The sequence below is a fragment of the Notothenia rossii genome (assembly GCF_949606895.1).
Source record: "Notothenia rossii genome assembly, chromosome: 4".
NCBI classification, from domain to species: Eukaryota; Metazoa; Chordata; class Actinopteri; order Perciformes; family Nototheniidae; genus Notothenia; species Notothenia rossii.
The window spans coordinates 74882283-74909173 of NC_136902.1; the positions used below are offsets into that span (position 1 = coordinate 74882283).

The 26891-nt window shown below is 42.3% G+C and overlaps 1 protein-coding gene across 1 annotated transcript; it reads left to right on the forward strand.

Moving 5' to 3' along the window:
• Nucleotides 1-1405: 1405 nt before the first annotated feature.
• LOC307037480 (extracellular calcium-sensing receptor-like) lies at nt 1406-25112 on the forward strand. Its single transcript, XM_079678369.1, has 8 exons — nt 1406-1502; nt 18688-18982; nt 19068-19357; nt 19602-19897; nt 20771-20976; nt 21095-21316; nt 22729-22852; nt 22932-25112. The coding sequence occupies exons 2-8, from the start codon at nt 18722-18724 to the stop codon at nt 23831-23833; spliced, it is 2301 nt and encodes a 766-aa protein (XP_079534495.1). The 5' UTR covers nt 1406-1502; nt 18688-18721; the 3' UTR covers nt 23834-25112.
• The last annotated feature ends 1779 nt before the right edge of the window (nt 25113-26891 follow it).

The following is a 26891-nucleotide window of genomic DNA, read 5'->3' on the forward strand; positions in this document are numbered from 1 at the left end:
GGCGGGATTTTACGCTCATGGAAGCACGGCATTCGTTTGTGTCGGCTGCCCTTAAAGGCAATGTGAGCGTCCATTCCCATTGGATAACGGATAATTGTACACTTGGAAGTAAGTTTTCCCCTTACTGTCGATTCATTTTACAGTGATATCTGCGCTACTCATCGACTAAAAAACACCAGATTATCCTTGTTAATTACACAACATTGATTGATTTAAATTGTGCGCAATGCTTTTGTATTTTTCCCCTTCGATTCGGAGAAACAAATATTTTTTCGGAGTAAAGGATGGCAGAAGACACTACAGTACCCAGAATCCCCAGCTATCGTTTAGGACTACACCTTGTGCTCTGTTTGACAAACCCCGTTTTTTTACACCATTCATTCCAATGGCTGGCGTCTATGTCACGTGATCTTCAAATTTCTCCCTGCTGAAAAAAAAAACATGGCTGAACTTCGTTTTATTCTCGGTGGAAAATGCCTATTTTAAAGTTAGTTTGGCCATTAAAATGCATTTTGATGTCATTTGATGCGAGAAATAGTATTTCAGATTATGTGTGCAGTGGATGTACATGATCTTTAGTTTGCTAGTTATTACGAAGATTACTTCAGGAAATTGCTTCCATAGAACGTTTTCATTGTTACCAAGGTGATTGCTAGGGACGCTGCTATAGATATTATTTCTGTTATGTTGTGTAACTGTTTAATGGTGTTATCTTTATTGCTACCCCCTAATACGTTATTTTCCCCTGTGCAATTCCAGTCTCACATCTCAAATCACATCGTCATTAACAAATAGACTGAAAACATTTAAAAAAAATAAAATAAAACTTTATTCCGAGTGTGCTTGCTTTTCTCTTTGAAAGTCATCACATAACGGCATTGTAATACACGGTTCGGCTGCATTAAATATTACATATCTGCCGTAGTTCTCTATTTATAGAGCTCTGATGAGAAGACTTCTAGACAAACATGAGGAACTGCCGCCAACACTGAAAACGTGACGTGGATCACAGTGGCGAAGCCAGGCTTCTCCTGTTTTTTCGGATTGTAGTTATAATTTTAGTAAATAAATAAAAACACTTCGTTTAGTTTCGGAAGTTCTTTGTTGTGTGTTGCTGCCGGCCCGTCTCTCCCCCATTCTCATTGAATATTTTACAAAGAGTGAAACAGCGCCCCTCTAGATTTTATGGTGAAATAGTAGATTGCACTCTCTGTTGCGAGAGAAGGCCAGCCGAAATGTGCTTCCCTTGGTGAAAAAAAATGGAGGGATTGACCAATCAGATGAGGCTCACGTCATGCCCCTGCCAACCTGTGATTTGTCAGGGCCATGCCAAGGGAAGCCAGAGGCGGCTGGCTTCCCTTGCCTCACAATCCAATCAAATCGCATACATTTAGTGGTGCAGTGACGCGTCCCAAAAAGCGGAAGTAAGCTGCGCTCGATTTCCCTCGACAAGATAGCAATGGGATTTCTCCACAGGGTTTTGGAACATAGCTCGAAAAAAGGTCAGTGGAATACAAACCTCTTAGGTAAATGCACGTTTTGTTCAGTCGGATAATACCCACATGTCTACCCTACTTTTATAATTTTCTAATGATAAATCTAATCGATAGAAGATAGATAGCGTCACTGCACCACTCTCACCGCCGTTAGAAAGTAGCAAGCAACTGAAGCAAGTGCAATTATGGAGGGCGGAGATTTGGAGTATTTAATCAAAAATAATTGTACTAAACTTCCGCTGCAGCAGCAACAACAAATACAATCTGATGACAGGCCAATGCCCAAACTGGAGCTGCGTACAGCGAGGAGCAAAGGAGCGAACCGGACGTAAAACGTTAAAGGTCTCCTGATTTAGTTTGTGAATGAATGCTTATTAGAGTTTCGGCTGGAGAGTGCGTGCGGACCTGTCGGTCAGATAACAGGCGTGTGTAAGTCCTGCATCTGTATGATACAAATGTGTGTAAAATGATACTGGGCGCTGTAATCACTCATCTGGTTACGTTATTACATTGACCGCCACACCCCCCCCCCCCCCACCCACCCCAAAAGAAAGGACGTATTATTGGCTTCCCCTAATTTTTTCCCCACGCCACGCTACTGGTGGATCATAAATATATCAGCAATTAAACAACATCTTACATTTCTTTTCACACAATACGTCTCCTTGCAAGATCAACACTAATTCGACTGACTTTTATATTTGATCCAATTGGTAGATAGGCTGTATTTATACCATAAAGGTGCACAGCTGATAGAAAGGGACACCTGGTGGTTAAAGCATGTTATTGAATTTCATTATTTTTATTATTAGATATTAATAGGATCCCTATAAAGTATATTCATTACTCGTTATTCTCTACTAATAGTTAATTAACACTAGAACCGCCAGAGGTCGCTGTATACCTAAAACCACCAACGGGTAACATTTACCCGCTATTGATTTGCGAGGTACAATGTTCATACAGAACAGTGAATTTTCATCGCACAGGGATGCCAATAGATTCTGTGGACTCTCAGCTTTTCATATGACATAGTTTGTGCAGATAGCATGAAGTATAAAATATCGCTACCAGTGCTGATTTAAACGCTTGTTGTTAGACTTGTGTTTTGTTTAGGTACAAATCTCTCTATCTCTCTCTCTATCTATAACTATCTATCGATCCATCTGTAATGTTCTGTTCTATGGATATATAATTGTCTACATAAACAGACGACGCGGACTACTTCTCTCATTCCGAGTGTCCATCTTTATTCAACTGGCACGTAACCTGCACACATGCATTACGTCCTCAACTTGAGCTCAGTCATCCAAGATCTTGTATTCTCCAAGATGTTACACTATCTATAACTATCTATCTATCTCTCTATCTATCTATCAATATATATATCTACAGTATCTATCTCTCTCTATCTATCTCTCTATCTATAAGGAAACGCAGTAGACAAAAGGCGTTGCTATAGCGACACGTCGTGTTTACGCTGCATTTTCTATGAGGTAAATATTACCCGCTGGCGGATATGGGTACAAACGGCAGTTCTTTGGGCGATTTTTTCAATCTGACTTTCTATTGACAATTTTTAACAACAGAGTGTGCTATATAACACACTTTCAGGAAAAGTCACGCACTGGGAGACTTCAATATGTTATGGAAAAAAAGTTACATACAATCAAAAAACAGCTGCGGGTAAAATGTACCCGTTGGTGGTTCTAGTGTTAAAGACTGTATATAATGACTATTTTGCACATCCCTTTCAAGATTTCAAGATTTTCTAAGGTTTATTGACATATCATATTCACAAACGGTGTAGTTATGCAATGAATGAAAAACTTGGGTCGCAGGTTCCTCAATAGTGCATTACAAGACATCTATCAATATTTGTGCATACCTCCAGCAATGTTAACTATGTTGAAGCGCTTATTTTAACTGATATTATGCATATGTATTATACTCTTATAGGATGTATATAGATATTTCATCTCCGGCTTTGTCAGGTATTGAACAATCAATAAATAAAGAACACAGAATTATTAAGTATAAAACACAGAATTTGTGTGATTATACTAAATGATTTACAAATAAACACCACTGCATATTTACAACTGTTACACATGCTGATGTAACGCAAATGTTTCCAACTTGGGATCAATAAAGTATATCTTATCTTAAGATGATCGATGGCTACTGCCATATTTGCAAAATGTACCTCTGAAACTTGACAAGTGCATGTTTTAGGCTTATCAATTAATGTAATGTAATGTAATGTTATCAATTAACAACAGGAGGGGTCACAAACATAAGACCAGCTGTTAAATAAAGCTCTTCTGACCTTAGCTGGCATGTGGGTATATATATTAATGCTGCCCATTATGGGCACAAGCAATTTTCACCCATTTATTAATTATATGTTTTAAATTTGAGTGTTTCCTATCCCCTAAACCTCCAGGGATGTACACAGTATACAGATGGAGCACTGAATTTCGGACTCCAGCTTACAGCTTCCTGCCTACCACCAGCCAAAGACCATTATAGAAGAATGTTAAGCCCTCCCACTATTTTCCAAGAGGGCGTTGCCAGATTTTCAATTTCAGGTTTTAACCAGGAGATGGCGCTTCATTCACAAATACAGAAAGACAAGTTTCATGGACTTTCAGTTGTGTTTTGAAGAGCATTTTAACACATCAATATTTTAGATCAACTAAAGTATATCTAATCTTGTAATTCAATAATATATAGTCTTTATATATTAAATAATCATAATTATAATGTAAATGTTTACATTACACTTATTTATTTGTTATGCTCATACTTTAACCTTTACAATCGTTTGCTTTAATATGCAGTATATTTTAGTGTTTGCTTCCTCCTGCTCCCTTTCGGACACATACTGTATGATTTATTATTATTATTAATATGAAGATATTATTAAGATAAGATAAGATGTTACTTTATTGATTGAACATTTTAGTTTAGAATGTGCTGTCCCACGGTAATTCAGAAGGCTCACAGGTCACATTCCGACCATTATTTAAAACAATAGGTGCTTTCACACCTTCTACAGTTTGATTTGTATAGAGCGAGCTCTGTCAGTTTTCGAATTACCCATTTGCTTTCGGGGAGCCCTATTTTTCAGAGCACATCCTGCTACTAAATATGTCACACGCACGCTCTGTTGACTGGCGCAGCAGCGCGGATGCGATCAATTGCTATAAAAACACTCTTCTACTAATACAGACGGTGTCACTATGCCGGCGGATGTGGCCGTTGTTGAAGCCTCTTCAGGCTCCGCATCGGCAGGCCTCTCCCTCGGTGTGGAGCTGTCAAACTCGACCCTAACGCCGCTTACAGCCGGCCAACTAAAAGTTGTTTTCCGTTCACGTTGTCATTTTTAGACTCCTTCGCTTCTTTGCTTGTGAATCCAAAAGCTGTGACGCTTGGCTGTTTTCGTTTTGCCATATTTTTTTATTACACAGCCAGAGTTAAAAAAATATCAATATGAACATTTCAAATACCGCGCCGGCATAACCGCCATAATCATAGCAACGTAAGTAAGAATGCAGCGCCGCCACATACAGATGGCAACACCCAGACTTATTCACAAATATAAAACAAATATTCAGAAACTGTAATGAACAATAACTATTATTTATTTCAAGAACTGTTATTTACAGAAACTCAACATTTCTAATCTGTGTGACACAAATATCCACGACTGTTTTGGGCTCCCCCTATTTATCTCAAAGTCAGCCTTCAGGGGAGCTCCCTCCCTCTTCGGGGGAGCCAAGCTTCCCCTAGCTCCCCCCCATTTCGAACAGTGTCTGTGGCTGAATGGCCAGCGATTAGGTGCGGCGCATTTGTCATAGGTGATCAGAGCTAACTGCCTGCCGTCAGATTTCAAAAAACAGATCTGATTTTAAGACTATTTCTGCGCTCATAAAGAATGATAAGAATAAGAATAATGCGTATTGAACTGGTTTCATTAATTAGTGAGTTTATTTAATACTAGAACCGCCAATTGGGTCAATTTGTGTGATGTGTGTTGTGTGTGTGCAATGTAACTTTTTTTCAATAAAATATTAAAGTCTCTTTTCCTGAAAGTGTGTTATGTAGCACCCTATGTTGTTAAAAATTGCATTCTAATAGCGGGATTTGACAGGTTTAGGTAGGCCTATACAAAAACCTCTGGCGGTTCTAGTGTTAAGGTAATTAGGTACAGTAGAAGCCCTTTTTTATCAGTAACGAATTTAGCAGTTGAACATAAAAGTCAACTAACTGAGGGTCACTTGCAATGACAGTGTTGTGTCTAACTGTAAGCTTGTCACTCAGAGTAACCTACCGTTCATTTAGCTGCTGGAGAAGAAAGATCAAGGGGGGAGGGGGGGAGAGAGCTGTGGTTGATGGGCCATTAGTTGTGTAAATACACAGCTGAGAGCTGCCGTTTCATTCAGACTGTTTAAAAAAATGTAACAACGGACTATTTTTCTTAGCGGATGCATGTCAATTTAAATCAATACATACAACTATTTTTTAAATCAATACATACAACTATTTTTTAAATCAATAAAAACATTTTCTAAATCCATAAAAGCATTTCAATTCATATTGGGAGTCATGTCGTTACTTTGTTGAGAATTTGGCCGTGTAATAAGCGGGATAATTTGCAGCGACTTGTTCCTTATGGGGAAAATAACACCCGTCATGTGTGTGTAGTAGAGGTGTGTGTGGTTAAAACACTTTCTTGAAGTGAAGGAATTTCCTTCTATAAAACAGCTGTGGGCAGCAGTGAGTGTCACGGACATGAATTCATAGATCAAGGCAGACTGGTGCACACACTCTCCTGTCCTGCCAGGCGACACGCCCGTTCTAAGCCGTGTCCCTCACTCCTCACATCCCAAGCATCCCCACAAGTGTATTATGTTGTTACATCGTTTCAGATGTTATGTTTCAGTTGTGCTCTGTCTATGTTCAGTGATGCAAACTTGTCACCTTTCGGCGAAATTCGCTGTTTTGAATCCAAAATAAGTCGTTTGTGTGATTCATGTAGATCTGCAATAAAAATATTTTTGGGGTATGGGGGGGGGCTGGGACCCGGAGTAATCTGCGGCCGTGAGCTGTTATGTGCCATCATGACACGCATGGTGTTCTTTTTTTATATATTATAATGAAGTACGAGCTGTGTGCTCGAGTCTTCCTGCCTGTCGGCTCTGCTCATGGATGTATAATAAGGCTCTGCTGCTCCGAGATGATGGTCTAGCTTCAGCAGCTACATTACCTACGGGTGCGTTCGTTAATATTAACTGTGCGTCCGGAGTCACTGTGGCACAGACTGGACCGCTGGTGAACAGCTGTTAGAACGGGCCGTTCAGGTGTTCAGAGCAGAGCTCCCTGTCGGAGCGGCAGAGCGTGATGTGAACTGAAAAGTTTTTCTGTGGCAATATTATTTAAGGAATCGTTGAGCTAGCTAGCTAGCATACATTGTCACTATCTGCTAACGTTAGCTTTAGCCTTCTATTTCTAATAGTTTTTTTCATAGGCTATAAACAGAGGTGGTATAAGTATATATATTGTACTTGAGTCAAAGTAGAAGTACTCAGATCTTGTACTTGAGTAAAAGTAATAGTCCCAGAGTGTAGGAATACTCTGTTACAGTAAAAGTCCTGCATTCAAAATGTTCCTCAAGTAAAAGTAGAAAAGTATTATCATCAAAATATAGCAAAAGTAGCGACAGTAAAAGTAGTCATTGTGCAGATTGGTCCATTTCAGAATAATAGATATGATGTGTTTTATAATGATTGATCATGAAAGTGTTCTCAAAGCTGCTAAAGGTGCAGCTAGTTTGAATGACTTTGTATACTGCAGGGTAGCTTGTGGATTTACTCCAGGTGGAACTAAAGTCTGATAACACTTGATTATATTTCACTTAATTAATCCAGATCTGTGAAGTAACTAAAGGTATTAAATACATGTAGTGGAGTCAAAGTACACCATGAACCTCTGAACTGTAGTGGAGTAGAAGAACAAAGTAGCAAAACATTGAAATACTTAAATAAAGTACAAGTATCTCAAAATTGTGCCCAAGTATAGTACTTGTTGAGTTTATGAACTTAGTTATTTTACACCATGTGGCTATAAAGATAAAAAGACTTAAGCCTTGCAGAGAGGCCTGAAAATACATTTTCAAAATGCTCCACAGTGCTGCCAAAATTATAAACTGACTGCTCCACAATTTGAAATAAATGCTTTTATATATTTATATTATGTGACTCTTTGGCGTTTCTGTTATTATTAACACTGCTGCTTTAGTTGTTCTGACTGCTAAAATCCTCTGTCATTCCGTGGGGTGGGGGAGCCGGAGGCTCGGATCCTTGTCACCTTTTTCATACCTGATGAGTTTGCATCCCTGTATGTTAAAAAGCCTCAGTCACCTTAATTCATGTAATAAAAACATCTCAGGTCAGTAACACTCAAAGCTAAATGTGCAATACCATGTTCAGCTATGTTACTATTTATAATGTTATTGTTGTTACATCAGAAGATGTACATATTGAAAGGATTTCTTAACTTACAGTAGGCTATTTTTTACAATGTGTGTTGGAAAGATTTATTAAATTACAATGAATATTGTCATTGTTGAAGGCTTTTAGAGAAGGGTGAACTATAAGCCTGAATTACATAAAATGTTATACCTAAAAACATAAAAGCCACAATAAATAAGTCACAATTATTGTAGTTATTTTTACCTCCCGTATTGCTTTCAACCCACCAGCTTTTATGGTGTTGTTACGTCACTAACTGTAAGCTTGTCACATACAGTCTATGGTCACTCAGAGTAACCTACTGTTAATTTAGCTGCTGGATAAGAAAGATCAGGGGGGGGGAGGGGGGGGGGAGAGCTGTGGTTGATGGGCCATTAGTTGTGTAAATACACAGCTGAGAGCTGCCGTTTCATTCAGACTGTTTAAAAAACTGTAACAACGGACTATTTTTCTTAGCGGATGCATGTTAATTTAAATCAATACATTGTGGTGATTGACATTATTCACCCACGGAACTATGGGTTGGGGTATTGTTCCGCACGGACATTAGTGAGTTGACCGGACTTCCTGTTTCCCCCGGTCTTACCTTCCCAGGCTGAAAGCTGTTAACATGTTGTTCTGATGTTAAATAAAAGTCTAGCTTGTACCTTCGATACCCCGCCTCCGACTCCCGTCTCTCGGCACTACATCGGTGACCCCGACATAAGTCTCGTAGAAGGATCCGAGACTGAACCGAGCATGGCAAATAACGCCGTTTTTTTCAAACTGCCGGAGTTTTGGGATACATCTGCGGCTGCATGGTTCGCACAGGCGGAGGCTCAGTTCGCCCTCCGCGGAGTAACTGATGACGCATCACGCTATTTCCACGTCGTTTCGGCACTGGGAAGCTCCACTGCGACCCGGACGGTGGGCTTTATTACATCTCCCCCTGCCCAGGATAAATATGCAGCGTTCAAGGCTTTCCTGCTAAAGACTTTCGAGCTGTCTCGGTCGGAACGGGCCCGACGCCTGCTCGCTATTCATAGCCTGGGAGACAGCAAGCCTTCTGACCACATGGAAATGATGCTCAACCTGCTAGGTACGGAAGAACCCCATTTTTTGTTCATAGAACTGTTTCTTCGGCACATGCCGCCGCATGTTCAGACAGCGCTCGCTAACATGGCTATTACTGAGCCACGCGCTTTAGCCGAAGAAGCTGACCGGTTCTTCCTGGCCACCCAGCGTTTTACCCCTGAGGTGCTGGCCCCGACACGCAGCAGCTCCTTCCCTGGTAGAGGCATGCCACCTAGCAGAAGCTCCAGGGCCGACGTCAGCGACTCCAGCCCTGGCCTGTGTCAGTACCATGCACGCTATGGGGCGAAAGCGAGGATGTGCCGTCCCCCCTGCACCTACAAGGAAACGGGAAACGCCAAGGCCTGCGCTCGGTAGTGGCCGCGAGCGTGGGCACATCCAACCGGCTCCTGTTCATCAGGGACACCCTCTCTGGTCGCAGACTCCTTTGTGACACAGGAGCCCAGCGGAGCGTCCTGCCGGCTACGGTGGAGGACGCCGCCGGTGGGGGCCACGGCCCACCTTTGACGTCCGCTAACGACACCCCTATCCGCACCTATGGCACAAAGACAGTGGACCTGTGTTTCGAGGGTCAGCGGTTTAAGTGGGATTTCATCACGGCTGACATCTCCTTCGCCCTCCTTGGCGCAGACTTCCTGTGCGCTCACGGACTGCTGGTGGACGTCAAGAACAGCCGCCTGGTGGACGCACTGACGTTTGCCTCGTTCGCATGTACCCGCGGCGAGGCGTCATTCAGCGGGCTCTCCAGCTCACTCTCACAGGGTGACAAGTTCCAGCACCTCCTCAGTGAGTTTCCCGACTTGACGCAGCCCACCTTTTCCGCTGCCACTACCAAACACAGGGTAGAGCACCACATTGACACTGAAGGCCCCCCAGTCTATGCTAGGGCCCGGCGGCTCAACCCTGACATGCTGTCGGTCGCCAAGTCGGAGTTCGACAGCATGGAGCGTCTGGGCATCATCCGCCGCTCGGACAGCCCTTGGGCTTCGCCGCTCCACATGGTCCCTAAATCAGCCGGTGGCTGGCGACCGTGTGGTGACTACCGCCGCCTTAACGACGCCACTACGCCAGACCGCTACCCGGTCCCTCACATCCAGGACTTCTCTTCACACCTGGCGGGCAAGCTGGTTTTCTCCAAGGTGGATCTGGTGCGGGGCTACCATCAGGTTCCGGTGCACCCCTAAGACGTCCCCAAAACGGCGGTGATTACGCCGTTCGGGCTTTTCGAGTTCCTGCGTATGCCGTTTGGACTTAAGAACGCAGCTCAGTCCTTTCAGCGGCTGATGGATTCGGCGCTCAGAGACATGCCATTCATTTTCGTCTATTTAGACGACATCCTTGTCGCCAGCTCCTCCTCTGAAGAGCACCAGGCACATCTCCGTGTCCTTTTTGCGAGGCTCAGCCAACACGGCCTGATTATCAACCCGGCAAAGTGTCAGTTCGGGTTGTCCTCCATCCACTTCCTCGGGCATCTCATCAGCAAAGATGGAGCCGCCCCCCTCCCATCGAAAGTGGAGGCCGTGTCCGCCTTTCCACGACCGTCTACAGCTCGGGCGCTCCGAGAGTTCCTCGGGATGGTGACGTTTTATCACCGGTTCATCCGCCGGGCGGCCCACACCATGCGCCCGCTGTACGAGGCCCTCAAGGACAAGTCCCCCGGCCAGGCCATAGACTGGACGGCTGAAAGGGAAGCCGCTTTCGATGCCACCAAAGCCGCCCTGAGCGAAGCCGCCATGTTGGCTCACCCGTCACACAGGGCCCCCATCGCTATCACCACCGACGCGTCTGACTACGCTGTGGGCGCGGTGCATGAACAATGGGTCGACGGCGCCTGGCAACCGCTTGCCTTTTTCAGCCGCCAGTTGACTCCCAGGGAGCGCAAGTACAGCGCTTTCGACAGGGAACTCCTTGGTCTCTATTTGGCTGTTCGCCACTTCCGTTTCCTGCTGGAAGGCCGGGAGTTTGCGGCGTTCGTGGATCACAAGCCACTTACTTTCAGCATGTCCAAGGTGGCCGAGCCGTGGTCCGCCCGACAGCAACGCCAGCTTTCGTACATCTCCGAGTACACCACGGACATACGACACATCGCTGGCAAGGCTAACGTGGTCGCGGACTGCCTCTCCAGAGCGGTCATCGGAGCTGTGCAGCTGGGCCTCGATTACCTCCGCATGGGCGCTGACCAGGCCTCTGACCACGGGGTCCAGACCCTCAAGGCCTCGGTCACGGGATTGCGACTGGAGGAGGTCACGGTCGGTGACTCGGGCGCGAAGCTGTGGTGTGACATCTCCACGGGCCAGCCTCGACCGCTAGTCCCTACGGACTGGCGCCGACCCGTTTTTGAGGCGGTTCACAATCTTTCCCACCCCGGTAGGAAACCGTCCGTGAAGTTGGTGTCGCAGAAGTTCGTGTGGCAGGGGCTTAAGAAGGACGTGAAGTCCTGGGTCGACGCATGCGTGGCTTGTCAACGGGCTAAAGTCCACCGCCATACTAGGGCCCCTTTTGAACTGTTTGCGGTTCCTGAGAGGAGGTTTGACCATGTCAATGTCGACCTCGTAGGTCCGCTTCCCCCCTCTCACGGTTTCACCTACCTGTTTACGATGGTGGACAGGACGACCCGCTGGCCCGAGGCCGTTCCCCTCACCTCGACGTCAGCTTCCGACGTCGCCCGCGCTTTCATCGGCACGTGGGTGGCGCGCTTCGGGACCCCGTCTGACCTCTCCTCTGACCGCGGTTCTCAGTTCACCTCGGAGCTGTGGAACGCTGTTGCTGTGGGTTTGGGGGTCAAGCTGCACCGCACCACCGCATATCACCCCCAGGCTAACGGATTGTGTGAGCGGTTTCACCGATCCATGAAGGCGTCACTGCGTGCCGGATTGACAGACGGCAACTGGGTGGATAAGCTCCCGTGGGTTATGCTCGGCCTCAGGTGTGCCCCCAAGGAAGACCTGCAGTCCTCGTCGGCGGAGCTCGTCTATGGCCAGACGCTACGGGTCCCCGGGGAATTCATTCCCACCGCCACTGTGCCCTGGTCTGCAGCCGGGCAGCGCTCCTCCCTGCTGGAGACCGCCGGGACATTCACGCCCGTCCCCACGTCGCAGCACAGCAACCCAGCTTTCCGGGTGTCCCCCGGATTACGGTCGGCGGATTTCGTTTTTATTCGCCACGACGCTCACCGCGGTCCCCTGCGCCCCCCTTACGACGGTCCGTTCAGGGTCATACGTCACGGGGACAAGAGCCTGGTGGTGGACGTTGGTGACAGGCCTGAGACTGTGTCCGTTGATCGGATTAAGCCTGCTCACGTGGACGTTTCCAGGCCGTTGGAGTTGGCTCTGCCCCCACGTCGGGGCCGCCCTCCCATGTCCCGCCCCCCACCCCCTGTGGGGATGCCCTCGCCCTCGTTGGCGCCCCTGCCCCTGCCCTCGCCTGCGGCCCCGCCCTCCTCAGCCCCTGTGGTCCGTACGCGCCGGGGTCGGGCGGTACTTCCTCCCAGGCGCGAGGGTTTTGACTATGGGTGAATTCTGGGGGGGCTTGTGTGGTGATTGACATTATTCACCCACGGAACTATGGGTTGGGGTATTGTTCCGCACGGACATTAGTGAGTTGACCGGACTTCCTGTTTCCCCCGGTCTTACCTTCCCGGGCTGAAAGCTGTTTACATGTTGTTCTGATGTTAAATAAAAGTCTAGCTTGTACCTTCGATACCCCGCCTCCGACTCCCGTCTCTCGGCACTACAACATACAACTATTTTTTAAATCAATAAAAACATTTTCTAAATCCATAAAAGCATTTCAATTCATATTGGGAGTCATGTCGTTACTTTGTTGAGAATGTGGCCATGTAATAAGCGGGATAATTTGAAGCGACTTGTTCTTTATGGGGAAAATAACACTCTTCATCCAGATGAGGATCCCTCCGCTACACTTTGGGATCCTGATCGACCGACGAAACTCCATTAAAATATAAATATTTTTGGTGAATTACTGAGTTTAGGCACGTTAATAACGTTTTAATGAAGTTGAATACAGTATATTCATATGTGTCAGTGATTTCATGTCAATTCGGTGAACATAAACATAAATGATCGTGGTGAAGATGATGATTAAATTAGGATTAAAAATCGAGAGCCGGGCTGCATTTCCTCCTGTTCGTTTTTTTCGAATAACAAAATTATTTTGTTAAATAACAACATGTTGATGTTTTGTAAATGATTACATGTCTCTTATTTAGCACAGAGTATGATATCCGTGACATATGGATCTTAACAAAGTTCCGCTGTACATCCAGCGTACTGTATCTGACTTTATTTCACATGAGCTCCAGTGTGGAACCCCACTGCACCTCCTGGTGGATCAATGATCCATTGCAGCTGGCTTCATTATAAATACATTTATCTATCACGGGGGAGGTCTCAAGTCAAGCTGGAGGTTTTCCCTTGAGCGAGGGCAGATCACGTACCAATCACGGCCCTCGCGTTTCAAACTGTCCGAAATGAATCGCTCCATCTGTACTGGCAACTTCTTATTGTGGGAAATACGAAAACGTCTTTTAAAACTACAACTCCCAGTAGAGATGTGCCATAGATAGAGAACATGTTGCGAAACACAATATCGATAGCAGCGTCCCTAGCAACAAGTAACAAGTAGTTAATAATAATAAAAGACATTAAGAAAAAGGCATTTTAAACAGTCATTAAAAAGCAACACAATCTACCTCCATTGCATTACTCTAAACATGTAATAACGTGCTTTAACCAGTAGGTGGTTTGGGTTAAAAAGCTGTCAAGTTTACAGTGTTAACAAAATAAAATATACTGCTGTTTCTGGTTTAGTTTACGATGGATATATTTAGTTATTGTTTTGATATTTGTAACACAAAAGCGATGGAAAAAACCCACAGCAACACAGAAAATATGCTCTTAACATGACCCAGCGGTCTAGTAGTTAATAAAAACCAATAATATCAAAACAAACTATTTCTACTAACTTTATTGTGAAATTCAAACTGAACGGTCAAAGAGTAGTTTCCGGTCTATTCTGAGCCCGATCTCTGTGTAGATAAATAAAAATAAAAAACTACGACAGATGTGTAATATATTTAATGCAGCCGAACAATTTATTACAATGCATTCATGTGATGACTTTCAAAGAGTAAAGCAAGCACTGCTGAATAAAGTATGATTTTATCTTTTACGAAACGTTTTTTTTCATATGGAATGCAGTTGGAGGTCAACCAATCACAGAGCTTGAGAACTAATCACGGGGTTTGTCAAACAGAGCACATGGTGTAGTCCTAAACGATAGCTGGGGATTCTGGGTAGTGTAGTATCTTCTGCCATCCTTTACTCCCCAAAAATATTTGTTTCTCCGAATCGAAGGGGAAAAATACAAAAGCATTGCACACAATTTAAACCAATCAAGGTTGTGTAATTAACAAGGATAATCTGGTGTTTTTTAGTTTATGAGTAGTGCAGATATCACTATAAAATCAATCGACAGTAAGGGGAATACTTACTTCCGGGTGTACAATTCTCCGTTATCCAATGGGAATGGACGCTCACATTGCCTTTAAGGGCAGCCGACACAAACAAATTCCGTGCTTCCATGAGCGTCAAATCCCGCCGCAGATGGGAATACATTGCAATCAGTTGAAAGCTATTTGCGTCCCTTTATGAAGCTGAAGGAGCCTAGGAGCGTCACAACTGCACGCCACGGGACCCTGACCAAACGTCGCTCCTGGACGATTATGGAGTGCAGTGTTTCCCCTAGGATGGAGTCATAGCAGCGGTGCTAAGGCATGTGGGCCCAGCATAATGTGAGCGCGGAGTGCGTGGAATTTTTTTGCGCGTGCGAAGTGCGCCCCGCCAATTTCTTTCTATGTGTCAGCACAAGAAAGGCTCTTGAGGCCTAGTACCAGGGCCGGTTCTAGACAATTTGCTGCCCTAGGTGAGATTTTAGCCGACATTTTATATGTAAAGAATAAATGAAAATCTCTACAAAAGACAAATACACTGCAAAAACAGAAACTTATTGACATAGGTAATAGACGTCAAAATGGCTTCAAATGTATTCAGTATTGTATAAACATTTTTGAATTGGGGGGTGGACGTCACATCCTCTAGGGGGGTCCGGGGGTATGCTCCCCCGGGAAGATTTTATTTTTAACATTTTACAGTAAAATGCTTCAATCTGGTGCACTTTGAGCACACAATTACTAGAGACCTGATCTAGGGGGTACAACTCTAAAACGCCCATATGAAAAAGATCGGTTTACATTTTAATAATCAAATAAGTATGTGAACATAACCAATAACCTACCATAGCCAATAACAACTAAATGTAGCTTATTTTATTTTTGTTGTTCATTCATATCTTATTTTACCTAGTTAACATTTATTTATTGATGCATATTTTTGTATCTCTCCAACTTTGAACGATATTTTTGGTTTACTGTCCTATAGTATACATTGGAATGATTTCAAACCCGTTTTTATTTATCCTAATAATTATAAAGGAGTGCCTTGGAAATATGTGTTTACATAATTTGTGGTCAAAAACGTTTGAGACCCACTGAGATAACTTAGACTAAAAATCTAAATACTCAGAGAGTCCTTTACCTCACTGAGCCTCTCAGTCTGACAGGAGAGCTCTCCTCCACCCTGGTTGTAGAAACATCTACTTCTTATATCCGTTAGCGCAGCTAGCACCAGATTCTAATAACAACAGCGCCGGTACTGGTGCGCCCTCTCCCTTGCTCGCTCTCTCGCTACCACGCTCGCACTTTGGCTGTGAGCTGCGGGCGCCTGATAAGCCAACATCCCCCACTTTCATCACTTACAGGTCCCACCGTACAGGGCAAATTAAATGTGTAACCGGAGTGAAAAGGATGTTACATTTACTTAATTATGAATGTTGTTACATCTCGGCCGAACATTTGGATGAGCGCCAACGGTCAAAAATGTTTTTTCCCTCCCAGAGCAGCGCCCCCCAGATCTGGCGCCCTGGGCGACTGCCTGTGTATTATGCCAGAAATTGGCCCTGCCTAGTACATACAGTGGCAATGTCTCAAGATTTAGCAAAAATACACCTTACACCATACAGTAACACAAATACTACAAATCCACATTACAAACAATCAAAAATGAAAAAGGGTCGCAACTTATTATTATTTTAAGAAAAAAAAAAAAAGTAAATTTTTTTTTTATTATTATTGTTTTCATTTTTTTTGGTACCTTGCTGGCGCCCCCTAGCAGCGGCGCTCATATTTCAGCAGCGGCGCTGCGCCGCCACTATTTGTATATAGGGGAAACACTGGAGTGAGAGTGTGTTGATTTTAGCGGACCAGAGTCCGGTTGTTTAGTTCACTTAAGAGGTCTCGGACTGTGTTTACACCGACCCAAATGAACCGCACCAAGTGGCTAAACGCACCAGGGTTCGATTCAACCTGACAAGGCAGGTGTGAACGCACCATTAAAAGGCAACAATTAAAATAAAATGCAATTGTTCAAATGGAATTTCATTAAGTACATTTTGTATCATCCTTTGATGTATATTCTCAAAAGTAACCAGGAATTGTTCCAGTCTTGGTAATAGACACTTAACAACCTTTTAATACTATTGTTTGAAATGAATTCAATAATTAATCACATTATTTGTCAATCTCCAAACACATTTCACACGAGCCGTCCGTAGTCTTCACCTATGCAATTGTTTTTCGTTGTGATTGGTTAAACCAAATACATATTGGCCTTGGGGTCAGTATGTACACTACAATTTGTCCTTGCCGGAGGTCCAGCCTGGCTGCTTATTTGTTCCTTATTTAGCCTGGATTTTCCAGTTGTTTTTAATGTTCCCAAAAGTGTGATAGGAAGTAAAGAACTATATTAAGAGAGAGGTGTGTCGAATTAAGGAGAGACTGTAGCGGAGAAACAAAGGAGTTTGGGAATACTGTAGATCAAGTGAGAGGTGTTGCATCTATCTTACCTCAGTGTGTGAAACTGGCGGACAGTGAGACTTTGGCCCTGCAGTCGGGAGGGGATGTTGTGATTGGAGGGCTGTTCCCTCTGCATTTGGTGGTTTCTAAGCCGCAGAACAGCTACCACAGCAAACCCCAGCTCACACCTTGTGGGTAAGTGTGAGGATACTGATGATATCTTATACAGGCCCCTGTTGATGCTTTTGGTTACAAATCAGACTCTAAAAACATAGATTTGTCCTTGGTCAGGCCTGTTTTATGTAAGACAACCTCTGTTAAAGGGGCAACTTATGAAAACTATAAATATGCTGTTGAAAAGCCTTCACTGGTTCAGAGGATCTGCACAGCACAACAAACAGCATTGTCCTGAAACCACTAAGCAATAGTCACAAGAATTTCAGCCAAGATGTTTGCTTTTAAAAAAAAACAAAACATAAAGCTTAAAAAGATGGGGAACAATGAGCAAATAACCCCCAAAACAAAATTATTTCTAATCATCCATCCACCTCCTTTTCTGAAAATCTGATCCTAGAAAAACATAAAACATGTACAGTATATTGGCCATTTAAGGACATGTCTGGCTTGTCAGGGCAAGTTCTGCTGTGATGGCTTTAAATTAGGATATTCGGGCATTCATCCAAACAGCATGACTTTGTCAATGATGATTATTTGAAGGAAAGTTACATAAAATATGAAATAAAAGAAATACATCTTGTCAGCGCTGGGCATGGGCATGCTCTCTCTCTAATAGCAAAGTGACGTATGGTAGAAGGAGGGAAGCGTCTGAAAAACGTTATAAACCAGTGAGAACACACAGTACAGTTTGCCCACTTGGCAACAGTTGATGATGGAGATGTCTCTTATTGGTCTGATACTGTCTATAGCTTTGTGTGAGCTGAAGTCAGTTCTTGTTCTGAATAATTTTGGGGATGGTGTGAAACAAGCGACTGGGCTTACAGGGGATAGGACTGCTGCTGTGCTTAGCACTAATGCTTCATCTGTGACATGTAAGCTACAAGGTACCACTCATCAACCTGCATTCTCTATGGACGGTGACTATGTCATTGGGGGTGTTTTCTCCATACACTATTACATGCACACTGTGAAGCATAACTACACCACCATCCCCGAGCCAATAAGCTGCGCAGGGAGGTTAGTAAAAGGAGATTTTGGCTAGAATGTGGGCATTTACAGTATATTGATGTGTATATTGTGAATTTGTGTTGCAATGTACTGTGTTGTATGTAAAAACTCTAAAAATAATAATTATTTATAAATATTTTTGTTTTTTACATAATGTGGATTTATTTTTTCTATTTCATAAAAGGCAATAGTGTAACTGATGCATCCATACTTAACCATTTGCTGAATGAAGAAATGTGAAACTTATGATTTATTGGACCATTGCATCAATTCATCAAAGTGATGTGAATATTGGATATATATCTAATCATGTGTTTGGGTTTTTGAAAGATGAAATTCCCATAAAGCCTACAGAGATGCAATTAGTTGTTATCCAGACCATATCTTTGAATTTCAGTCATCTTGTAGTCTATCATGTATTATTTTAAACTCTTAAAGTTTTAACATTAATACCGATGTCTGTGTGCAGCATCGACTCCCGTGGACTGCGCTTCTCACGTGCAATGGTCTTCGCCATCGAGCAGATTAACAACAGCACGGATCTGCTTCCGGGGATCAAGCTTGGTTATGAGATCTATGACTCATGTTCCTCGGTGTCCGTGGCGGTGCATGTTGCATTTCAGCTTTCAGGGGGACTGGACCCGGTGTTTAACACCGGCGACAAATGCTCAAAGTCTGGTATGGTGATGGGCGTCGTTGGTACGTCTGGGTCCACATCTTCCATCAGTATGTCGCGCATCATCGGGCCCTTCAACATACCTCAAGTAAATATTAAGAATGAATTGCAAACTGTGTTTGAGTCCATTACTTGTTTTTCCTCTGTCCCGTTAAATAACTTGTTTTCTTCAGGTGAGCCACTTTGCCACGTGTGCATGCCTGTCTGATAAGCAGCAGTACCCAAGTTTCTTCAGAACAATCCCGAGTGATCAATTCCAGGCTGACGCACTGGCCAAGCTGGTAAAACACTTTGGCTGGACTTGGATAGGCGCTGTCCGGTCGGATTCGGACTATGGCAACAATGGCATGGCGTCTTTCCTGCATGCAGCACGTAAAGAGGGGATCTGTGTGGAATACTCAGAGTCTTTCTCTCGGACCCACCCACGTAGCCGGATCCAGAGAGTAGCTGATGTTATCCGCAGGTTTCTATATTACTGATTCTCCTTTAGTTCCCTGTGCTGACACTGACCTTCTGCACAGAAAAACCAAAACAAGTTCTAAAAGTGATGGAACACGTTTTTATTACAACAGGAAATGTGCCAATATATCTGTTTATCATCTCTCGTGTTTTGTTTTTCTTCATACTTATGATAATATTGTTATAAAAGACAATATTTGTCTTTTATTATAACTATTGTTTTTATATGTAATTGAACGTCCCTCCAGGTCAACGGCTAAGGTCGTTGTGGCATTTATTCCCACTGGAGATATGAGGATTCTGCTGGAGGAGCTGTCACGCAAGCCTTCTCTACCTCGCCAGTGGATAGGTAGCGAGGCCTGGGTAACCGACCCAGACATGCTGAGGTTCAGCTTCCTTGCTGGAGCCATCGGATTTGGCATTGAAAAATCTGTCATCCCAGGTCTGAGAGACTTCTTGCTGGATCTCTCTCCCTCTAAAGTGGCTGACTCCCCATTGCTTACCATGTTCTGGGAGGAAGCATTCAACTGCAGGCTGGTAAAAAGTGAGAAAGTTTTGCCAATTCTAAACATATGTGATACTCAGGGTAGTGTCTTGATTGTGTTCGTTTTTTTTATTTTCTGTCAAAGTGAAGCTCCCTGAATTGATCAGCCTGTTAAAACCCCCAGATTTTTGACTGAAAGGAAAATCTAATATTTGTAATGTGTTTATCCAAAACATATAGTGCAGAGTTAAAATATATGTAAAAAAATATATATATATAAATTGTGGAATATATTTTTACAGTCATTGTAAAATAAAAAAGATGAACTTTAAAAAGGAATGTAGTAAATGTATACTTTATGAGAAGTAATATATTACATTACATGTTAGTTGTTGGACGCTTTTATCCAAAGCGACTTACATACGGTATGTGTACATACATAATGTTGGTGAGTTAAAGTACAAGTATTTAAATGTAGAGGGACAGTGTCAAAGTCCTGACTTCAAGAGTTCAGCAGTCTTATTGCGTGTTGAATCAAGCTGTGTAGGCCTGTTAATGTGTTACCGTCTACCAGACAGCAGAGGACAGAACGTTTATTTCTAGTGTGATAAGGGTCTCTGATGATCCTGTACTAATGGTTCTAGTGTCCATCATGCATCATTATAAAAGGCAAGTCAGTATTAAATAAAAGGAATTCATATTTTGCCTTTTACAATAAGTATTTGTCTGATGACTGATTTGTGTAAATATGAGCTGCTAAAATAAACTAATAACATGAAAAACAGATAGACATGTCCACAAAACAGTGATTTGAAATGTGATGTAAATCCTGCAATGCTTGTTTGGCCGGTTAAATAACACAATGCAAACATAAGAATGAATGAATGTAATCATCATGGCTAAAAACACCTCCCTCTGTCTCTGTGTTTTTAGGTGAAGCCACAGACAGGAGTGTGTGTGATGGAACTGAAGATATAAAGATGCTCCAGAGCTCATACACTGACACATCTCAACTTCGAGTCACTAACATGGTGTACAAGGCTGTCTATGCAATAGCGCATGCCATTCATAACGCAGTGTGTCAGAAAACTGATTCTACTACACAGTGTGACATGTTCACTAAACTAGAGGCCAAAGAGGTCAGTAAAAATAATGATGTTCTTTTAAGCTGCACGTCTATGTTATCAAATGAATGCTCTTTTAACTTTTAAATGATTTATTTTTTCCCTTCACTGTCTTCCTTTACTTCATCCCTAGGTTCTTAATCAGCTGAAAAAAGTAAATTTTTCCCAAAATGGTTATGATGTGTCATTTGATGCCAACGGGGATCCTGTGGCCACATATGAGCTGGTAAACTGGCAAAGAAATGAGAGTGGCAGCATTGAGTTGGTGACTGTGGGGCAATACGATTCATCACTGCTGGTGGGCCAGGAGTTCCTTATCAACAGGAACCTCACCTGGGTGGAGGGTGGCACACAGGTGAGGGGCCCCAAAGCAATAGTTTAACAAGCTACATTTTCATATCATCTCAAAGGGTATGATGTCTCATACCTCGGTACCTCATTAGCCTCATAAGCCCCCCGGACTCGCCGAAGGGGCCGAAATCACAACATCTGCAAGCAAAAGTGTCTTAGGGCTTCTTAAGATTGAATAAACTATGAATGTTTCATATCTATGTAAGGGGAGAAACTCAGCTAACTGATTTTTATTTTTTTCAAAAAAACCCTCAAAGCTAACGCTGAGCCTCTGAATTAGCCACGAGCAAACAAATATTAAGGCCGTTAGCACAAAACTCTAGCTATACTGATCTATATACTTATTGGATCTGCACAAACAAGCCTAGACAACATCCTGAGATTCCACAGATTATGGAAGTATAAGGATCATCACTGAACGATCAGAACTTGTGTCAGGGGAAGCAAATACAGACAACACACGAGTAGCTTTAGGTAGCAAAACACAGAGATATGCTCACTTTAGCTGTTATTCTGATCAAAAGTCGTGTTCAATGACATTACAACGAGAAAAAACGCGGCTGAAGGTTAATCCATAGGTTATAGCAATGTGTCTGTCACTTTGAAAAAATTATTGATAATCCATAATTCCATTTTTATGCAAAAATCGGAGAAGAAAGATTAGCTGCCAATGGTAGCCACCAGAGGCTAGCGCAGCTTCCGTTTTTTCTACGCGTCACTATCACTCCTTATTTGGTAACCTGTGTGTGTATGTGGAACTTTCCCTCTAATCCATTGGCTCTGACGGTTAGAGAGATGTCAATCATCAAAATCGACCAAGGGGGGCCAGAGATATGGAAAATCCACCCAAATGACCCAGAAGTGTTTTTTTTTTGCTAAATCTTTCTACAAAGGTCAAATGTCACTTGTTTTGCATCAATCTTGATACAGGGAACTTATTATGTTTTACTTTGGATTCCAAAAGCTTTTAGTCTACTAACACTATAATTTACAGTTTTTTACTATGTTCAATCTGAATTTTCTTTAAAACCAAAAATATCTATATTGATTCTGACTTTTCTACATCCAACTCAGGTTTATCATTACTTTGAGAAAAAAATATCATTAATTTTACCCTTTTAGAAGTGTAGTCATGGTCATTTGTTCTGGAAATGTCACTTTCAAGCCTGAAAAACAGGCTTGGGGCCTAACAGGTTAGGATTTCAATGTTACGAATAATGAGAGAGTATTTTTAACATGACATTTAAGTTTTATTGTTTAAAATATATGTTTACTTACTTACTTTTTTTTTTAACTAAACATAAATGTAAAGGACACAAAGAAAAACATTGTGAAGAAAAAAACATGAACCTATCCTTTTACAATTTTAGCTTCAGAGCACACCTGTCTACATGTGAGTTTGTTTGTATGTGACAGGTGCCTGTGTCAGTGTGCACTGACAGCTGTCCTTCAGGAACTCGTAAAGTGCTTCAGAAAGGAAAACCCATCTGCTGTTATGACTGTACACTGTGTCCCGAGGGAGAGATTAGCAATGCTACAGGTATTTGTTTTTCTAATGTATGTTTACAACATAAAATATAAATTCCAACTGCTTAAAGTTCTTTTCCTTTTTTTTTCAGATTCCTTTGATTGTTTCCCTTGCCCCAAGGAATTCTGGCCCAATGCAGAGAGAGATACGTGTCTTCCCAAACCTGTAGAGTTTCTTTCCTTCAACGAGCCCCTTGGAATCATCTTGGCTGCTTTTTCAATCGGTGGTGCCTGTCTCACCATTATAACAGCGGCTGTGTTTTATCGTCACAGGAGCTCACCAATTGTCAGGGCCAACAACTCTGAGCTGAGCTTCTTGCTGCTCTTCTCCCTGACTCTATGTTTCTTATGTTCATTAACGTTCATTGGAGCACCCTCAGAGTGGTCCTGCATGCTGCGCCACACAGCATTTGGGATCACATTCGTCCTCTGCATGTCTTGTGTTCTTGGAAAAACTATAGTAGTTCTGACGGCCTTCAGAGCTACACTACCAGGTAGTAATTTGATGAAATGGTTTGGGCCTTCACAGCAAAGATTAACTGTAGTGTCTTTCACGTTTATTCAAGTTTTGATATGTACTATTTGGTTAGTTCTTAGTCCCCCCTTTCCGATGAAAAACCTCACGACATACAAGGAGAGAATCATCCTGGAGTGTGCATTAGGATCAGCTTTGGGGTTCTGGGCTGTACTTGGGTATATAGGCTTACTGGCTGTCTTTTGCTTTGTGTTAGCTGTCCTAGCTCGGAAACTACCTAATAACTTTAATGAAGCCAAGCTTATCACATTCAGCATGTTGATATTCTTTGCAGTCTGGATCACATTTATCCCAGCATATGTAAGCTCTCCTGGGAAATATACTGTGGCTGTGGAGATATTTGCCATTCTGGCCTCCAGTTTTGGACTAATTACGTGTATATTCGCTCCAAAATGTTTTATTATTTTGTTTAAGCCAGAGAAAAACACCAAGAAACATTTAATGAGCAGGGGTTTGTAAAACACTGTAGATGGCTTTATAAAGTGTATACTGTGCACATTCAAATATGCTTTCCTTGTTGATTTAAATATTCATATTGGAGTTTCTTTTATGCTCAATATTTTACTAATTGTAATGTCATTTTGTGAATTTACTAATAATACCCTATTTTACAAAACATTTTGATCAGTTACTGAAAATATCAAATAAAGTGAATAAATAAAGTCAACATTCAGACCGTGTGTGGTACTTGATAAACATTTCCAAAGAAATATTAAATACTGCATAATCATAAGAAAAGCTGGCTGAATTGCTATAACATTATTGCCAAAGAGGAAAATACAACATCCCATAGTCCACAAATCCTTCAACAAGTTCTTAAAACGAGTTTTGTATATTTTTATTTTTATATTTAAAATATAACAATTTTCATAGATTGCATCTTTTGGGACACATAAGCATACGCACCATTAAAAATGCACATTAGCTTTACAATATGATATAGCACCTGTAGTTGGTAGGTCTGGATTTGTTTGGTCTAAACTAAATCTGATGTTTCTGAATCAGCTGAGTCTTAAAAGGCAACAATTAAAATAAAATGCAATTGTTCAAATGGATCGTTTAATGTATATTCCCAAAAGTACCTTGGAATTGTTCCAGTCTTAGTAATAGACACTTAAAAACCTTTTAACACTATTGCTTGAAATTAATTTAATAATTAATCCCATTATTAATAGTCAATCTCCAAACAAATTTCACACGAGCCATCCGTAGTCTTCACCTATGCAATTGTTTTTCGTTGTGATTGGTTAAACCAAATATTTATGGGGTCAGTATACACAAAAATGTGTCCTTGCCGGAGGTCCTGCCTGGCTTCTTATTGGTTTCCTTACTTAGCCTGGTTTCTCCAGTTGTTTTTAATGGTCCCAAAAGTGTGATAGGAAGTAGGCTAAAGAACTATATTAAGAGAGAGGTGTGTTGAATTAAGAAGAGACTGTAGCGGAGAAACAAAGGATTTTGGGAATAATGTAGATCAGGGGTTTTTCCCAAGTGTGGGAAGGTGAGCCTCCCCTCAGAGAACATAAGAACAGCCGCGCCCCCCCTCCAAATTATTATTGCTATTATTATTATTATTGTTGTTGTTGTTGTTGTTGTTGTTGTTGTTATAATGCAGTGGCATTCAATTGCATTTTAAAAGTTCCAGTAAGAGAACATTTAATTAAATGTTCTGTTGTCGCCGTCTACCTTTCTCTTTTTTGAGCACGCCATTTGAAATTCCTCCGACTGTTTCTCCCTTATTAGGCGCTTTCACACCGCAGTACTTTTTCCACAAAGGGTCATGAGAATTTAGTTCAGATGAACTAAGTACAGATCGCGTTCACACCGGAATAAATCCCTGAGGGTGGATTAGGCAAAAGAAACCGCTGACGTCACTTCTTCTTCTTCTTCTGCTTTGGGTTTACTGGCAGGCCGCAAACAACTTCACGGCGTATACTGCCGCCCAAGATCCCCGGCCGGAAGTCCCCAGTGTTGTGGACTGGCTTCAGTAGAAGCTGCTGGGACTCCCAGCCTTCCGAGTAAATCGCCAGAACGCCGACACCTCCTCATCTCCACCGCTCCCATGTTTTATTTTGTGTTGCCATAAGTTAGTCTCTCTGCGTTTCTGCGCTGGGCTAATGCTAATGCTAATAATGCTAATGCGAGGATAATAAAATGGTGGCTTCACAACACTTTTTTTTTGTTTTACGGGGCGTGGTTTGCAATCCGCCCAGCCAATCAGAAATATAGCTAGTGGACACTATAGAGTAGTGATGGGATTTATGGCTCTTTAAAGGGAGCCGGATCTTCTGGCTCCGTTCCTTTCAAAGAGCCGTTCAAAAGAGTTGTTCAAAAGAGCCGTTTTTTTAAAGGGGGCGGGGTTCCTAGGTTTATCTGCAAAATAATCACCAGGATAATGATTGACTGTATAGAGAGCCGCAGTGACGCGTCCTTAAACCCGGAAGTAAACTTCTTCCGGTTCCTTCGTCTAAAACGCAATGCAATTTCTCCATAGGATTTTGGAAAATAGCTCGAAATAAGGTCTGTGGTTGACACATATTTAAGAGATGGATCACGTTTTGTTCAGCCGGATAATATCCACATGTCAACCCTACTTTTATAATTTTTGAATAATAAATCTAGTCGGCAGAAGCAAAATGCTAACGTTATGCCATAAACGAACTACAAGCCAGTACAGCAGCAGGGTCGCACGACTTCAACGTCACGCCAACTTAAGATCGTTTCAACTGACTTGCACTGAAACAGCACTTTGAAAACTTTAAATATATTAACATTTTAAACTGTATACCCCGGTTATCTAGGCCCGTTTTGTTTAATGTATACCACGTTTATCTAGGCCCTTTTTGTTTTATGTATACATGTCACACTGGGAAACGATATTTCGATATTTCTGGATGTATAACACATGTAGAATTTTTGATAATAAAGCTGAATTTGACTTTCGCGTGCTTGCATATTTTAACAAAGCTTTTCATTTTAGCCACACTGAATTTAACTAGAAGTCATGGCTGTGTCAATTACCAGTCTGATATCGTTTTACAAAGATGACAAGAAGAGTGTAGACAGAGGAGAGAACCACTACAAGTCAGGACACGTAACAGTGCAGCCTAGATGAAGGTATGCTTACCGGTGTTGTCAGGGCTAGCATGAGGGACAAGGTTTATAGTGTCGGTGAGTCGTGATAGCAAGAGTACCGTTAACCTTTTAAGACCGAGTTAATTTATTCACATTAATTCCCATCAACAAATCAATTTTATGTGTCACATGAAATCTTTATTAGGCAAGGCAAGTTTATTTATATAGCACTTTTCAACACAAGGCAATTCAAAGTGCTTTACAAAAAATGAAAGACATTAAGAAAATGGCATTTAAAATCAGTCATTAAAAAGAAAAGCTAATAAAATAAACATTAAAAGAAAAAATAAATGGATAAAAGTTACAGTGCAGTCTAAGATATTAATAGTTCAATTAAGAGCAGCGACAAAAAGAAAAGTCTTCAGCCTGGATTTAAAAGTAGTAA